The sequence below is a fragment of the Ruditapes philippinarum genome, unplaced genomic scaffold (assembly GCF_026571515.1).
Source record: "Ruditapes philippinarum isolate M1 unplaced genomic scaffold, ASM2657151v2 ctg23324_1_1_1_1, whole genome shotgun sequence".
Classification (NCBI taxonomy): domain Eukaryota; kingdom Metazoa; phylum Mollusca; class Bivalvia; order Venerida; family Veneridae; genus Ruditapes; species Ruditapes philippinarum.
The window spans coordinates 1,523-6,135 of NW_026862682.1; the positions used below are offsets into that span (position 1 = coordinate 1,523).

A 4,613-nucleotide genomic window follows, 5' to 3' on the forward strand; every position below is an offset into this window, starting at 1 on the left:
AAGGAACGTCGGTGGTTCTACTCAGGTGCTTGTTCGTGCCTGAAATAATGCACGGAAGGGCACCTGAGGTATTCACCAACCACTAAAGATGGAACGTCGCCCGAAGACCTTTACTGTGTCGCTGTGACGTTAAACCCAATCAAACAAACAACTTGAAGCAAGACTTATAAAATTGTCCTCTTTTCAACATTGTTTCAAGTCCTACCTAGGTAATGGTCTGTGCTTTCATTTGGCCCCTAATTACATCAAACGCCAATGAAGGTCATTAAGGCTACAAACTGTCTTTACAGTCCAGCAAAAAATTGTAACAAATTAACTGATGAAAACGAGTAAATTGTTGGAGTAGACGATGGCAATTTTCCCATACTAGTAGATACTTCACGAACACGTATCAGAGTAAACTACTTGCAAATATTTTTTTTTAATATTTGAGTGTTTTTTAAGAAAAAAAATGAGAATAGTATAATTTCAATTGTAGTTACATTAGCATGGGATTGCTCAGACCGGGAAGAACAAAAGAAACATACTTGGTGTGAAAATGGGTGTTGTTTCGACAAAGATCCGGTCCGATGCTGTACGTGGGCCGAGTATGTCATATTTTACCGTTCAAATTATGTGTACGTGAGTGTTTGTAAGTAAGGATTTATTACACCAGCAGATTGGTTATGAACGGTGCAGCCATTCGAACAGTTTATTGTAGTAAATGTTAACTAATAAACACTAACCAATTTAGTGTTTGAAATATTTTTAATAAAACTGTCGATTTACTAAACTGATTGCATTTAGCCGATTTACCATTTTGAGGTAACTGTATTATGATCCATTTGAAATACTGCTATTCTTTTGGACAGAAAGATAATTTCAAACACAAAATACAACATATTATATGCCAAGTGTATTTGTTTGATTTTCTAAAAAAATATGTTTCACACGCTGTCCATTTACAATTTTCAGGAAAGTATTTACTTTGTAATATATCATGTAGGAAAGCCACGCCCGGCAAACTGTCGCTCCACTTCAAAATTGTGGTGTACGGTAAAACGAGCGAACGGCATTTCCGAGATAGTGCGAAAGGCCGATTTAAACGCCTAATTGTAAGTATTGTTTATGTTTTTGTCTTGTTATTCATTTAAGTTGTATTTTTTCGAAAATTTACAAATTTAAGAAATCCTTCAGGAGTAATTTATGTTGCACGAAGGACAAGTTCTTATTACGGGTTGATAATTTACTAAAACACTTTTTTAAGAAACCAGAAGGGTATGGCATTCCTATCGTTGGGAAGTTCATTATTCTACAAATCGTTGTTCGCTTCGTCAGGGAGAAAAGTTCTCCCGGGCTTAATAGAATTTTCTTTTTGTAACAGTTTAGATCATTGGAAGCCTAAATCAATCCTACACGGAACTACATTTTCCGTTTTTCGAAAAAATACAACTTAAATGAATAACAAGACAAAAACATAAACAATACTTACAATTAGGCGTTTAAATCGGCCTTCCGCTCTATCTCGGAAATGCCGTTCGCTCGTTTTACCGTACACCACAATTTTGAAGTGGAGCGATAATTTGCCGGGCGTGAAAGCGTACTGCTTCATTCAGTTTATACTCGTATAAGTAGATATCAGCCAACATCTATCAAACAAGGCGCTGATTAAATGGGTCAGCGAAATTTCCGTTTAATATTACTACAGAACAGGTTGTCTTTATTTTTATGTGTTTCACGATTGATTTTACAATAATTAAATACATGTATTTCTGTTGTCCAGTATTAAAAATACAGTTCGCACAGAGCATAGTGTACTAAATAAATATTAGGTCCATTACTGAATGAACGCTATGAATTAATAACAAATTGATGAAAAAGACAAAATTTTAGTGTTATGTAACCTGTTAAACATGATATTTCTGTATTTAATCATACAAATATAAAAATAAATTATTTTAGGTCAATGGGCTCGGTATTTTGGACACTTATGGGTCTAGGTGCGGGTATGCTTTTATTGTCAATTATTGTTGGTGTCGTGTGCTGCTTGCGGAAGAAAGAAGGGACCACAGGAGAAGTAATCTCATTAAGGCAGGGTAGGTAATGGTTGTATCTAAAGAGTGTTGTAGCAAATCACAAGTATGCCTTTAGGAAACCGTTGTTCTTCCACGTTAATCCTCTTATTCTCTTGATTATATGTAACATATATGGACATGTTTAGTGGCAATATTTTCATAACTAACAAGGAATTCAAATATACATATATATGAGATCGGTTCGCTCACATAGGTCTATTTTATAGACTTAAAGGAACATTATGCCTCAGAAATAATTCTTTAAAGGGTCAGATATGTATTTGATAATATTTTGATAATGAATCTTAGAACATCTTAGATGTTAAACAACTGCAATAAGTAGAGTTGAATACACTAGAGCATCTTAGATGTTAAACAACTGCAATAAGTAGAGTTGAATACACAGTAATGTGCTGTAAAGAATAAGGAATACAAAACGATAATATCGTTTCAAGGGCTTAATGGGCCTTTAAATAACTATTGTCCGAATGAACTATGATGATTTTAAAGAACTGCCCATGCCTCAGCTTAAAAGTTGCAAACACTAATGAGTTCGTTTTCAGTATTCGTGTCATATTAGGAAACATGGACTTGACCGAGACCTGACTTGATCTCTGAATTGAGATGCAGACACCCTTACAACTAGGCCTTGTCACCCTAAATAATGATATTTTGAGTTAGTTTGTGTATCTGTTTACGACACAATTCGGGTATCCTACGTCAATTTACCATTGTAACAAGAAAATACAACAGACTTGAAATGAAATGTGAGCGATCAGCGTATGAAATGTTTGTTCAGTGGATATCTCTGTCATTTAATTAGATATCATTTTCAGCATTTATTGCAAAATTGGACAATTAATATATTTTGCAAGATTGGATTATCTATACCTTATCATTATCGTTTACAGAACCACCACGAGAAGGATCAGCATTGAATTCATTCAGCACGTCACCAAGAAATACTCCACGAACTCCTACCGCACCAAATATTAATTCTAACTTTACTCATCACACAGATAGAAATGTATGGACTTTATCTCAGACTAATGAAACCAGTTCATCAAATGGTAATTTAAGACAATCAACTAATAGAGCAACATCACCCAATCATAATATTAACAGTGTAACAAATAATACAAATACAGGCACAGGCCAGCAGGCAAGGTCTCAGCTTAATGCGCAAAGAAACACAGAACAGCCGCCATCATATGAAAGTTTACCACCCTCGTATTCAAGTTTGTTTAACGCCAACAGTTGATGAGCAGTACGGGCTCGCACTAAACAAATCAGTACCAAAAGCGTGTTCTGTACCTGATGTAATAAAGTTCAGTATAAACTATGAATAAGTGCTTATATGCATTCAATATTCAGAATCGAGCAATTAGTTTTTAATTTAAAGAGCAATTCTGTGATACAAATTTATTATGATGACATATCATTGAAATGAAATATTTGAATAGATGTATTTATGATATAAGTTATAATCTAAGGTATGTTTGTCAAGTAATATGACTCGTTATATACGGCTGTTACGAGTAACATAAGATATTAACCTGTTAACCATTTTTAACACTTCATCTGATATAAACGTCTTATCATTTGCCAATGGAAATTGACGTTACAAACGGGCAGTGCTTTAAGTAAATGACTTCGTTTCTATCTCGTTATCTTTTTTTATGCATGCTGATGTTATTTTAATTTTTTTTATATTTTCATATTATGAATGATTTGAATACAATGTTAGTCAATATTTTGTTATGATTACTATGCATTGATTGTTATCTATACAACTTTGAATTATTCCGTACATTACGTGACTCAGTGTTGTGCTTTATGCAGGATTTTGATAGACTTAGCAATCTTAACAGATGGCTTTGCGACATAATGTTTAAAAATATTTTCCATGAGGTGTATGCAAATAATATAAGATTTGAATATATTTGTGTTATTAAACAGTCATTGTGTCATCTCCATGATTTTGTTCTTCAATGATGCAATTCGTCGCCCTATTCTAAAAATGGTGTATCTACAATTTCCTCTTTTTTGGGAAAAAGGGGTTAAACGTTCAAGACGTTGTAACTTTTATTTAATAACTCCTAACAGTGTGGACTTCTGGATTGGTATTATAGATGTCAACATGTGATGAAAGCACTTTGTTATATACCTTTATAATTTGCAGTAATTGTAAAAATTAAAAAAAAAATTTGGAGATAAACCAAAAATGTTTATTTTTAGATTAAAAAATTACTCTAAAAATGAGTTTGCGGAGATATGACAAAGTAAGGCTAAAATTGTAAATACTTTTTGAGTTAGCATTTTTTAAGAGTAATAATTTTACTATAGAATATTAGTAGATTTTTACATTCTAAAGAACATTTTCAGCCAGAGTGGTTGAACTGCTGACACTGAATCACTTTATCTTCGTAAATTACTATGTCAAAGTGTAAATTCATTCACGTGATCTCCAACGTGGGCCTTTCTCGATAATAACAATATAAAATTGTGCCATAAAAAAAGAAAAACAAACATTTTACAAAATTTTTAATCAATGAACTT

At 33.0% G+C, this 4,613-nt stretch overlaps 1 protein-coding gene across 3 annotated transcripts; it reads left to right on the top strand.

Moving 5' to 3' along the window:
- The first annotated feature begins 431 nt into the window (after window positions 1-431).
- LOC132719868 (cap-specific mRNA (nucleoside-2'-O-)-methyltransferase 1-like) lies at window positions 432-4,026 on the top strand. 3 transcript variants are annotated; one of them, XM_060703803.1, is made up of 3 exons: window positions 432-587; window positions 1,942-2,075; window positions 2,966-4,026. In XM_060703803.1, the coding sequence occupies exons 2-3, from the start codon at window positions 1,946-1,948 to the stop codon at window positions 3,313-3,315; spliced, it is 480 nt and encodes a 159-aa protein (XP_060559786.1). In that variant the 5' UTR covers window positions 432-587; window positions 1,942-1,945; the 3' UTR covers window positions 3,316-4,026. The 3 variants fall into 3 exon arrangements, with proteins under 3 accessions (XP_060559786.1, XP_060559784.1, XP_060559785.1); XM_060703801.1 differs by having other exon boundaries at window positions 445-631; XM_060703802.1 differs by having other exon boundaries at window positions 472-574.
- Window positions 4,027-4,613: the final 587 nt, after the last annotated feature.

Coding starts and splice junctions, on each gene's coding strand:
- LOC132719868 (XM_060703801.1), top strand. CDS start 570: ATGCTGTACGTGGGCCGAGTATGTCATATTTTACCGTTCAAATTATGT. Junction 632..1,941: donor TTATGTGTACGTGAGTGTTT/GTAAGTAAGGAT, acceptor AAATTATTTTAG/GTCAATGGGCTCGGTATTTT. Junction 2,076..2,965: donor AGTAATCTCATTAAGGCAGG/GTAGGTAATGGT, acceptor TATCGTTTACAG/AACCACCACGAGAAGGATCA.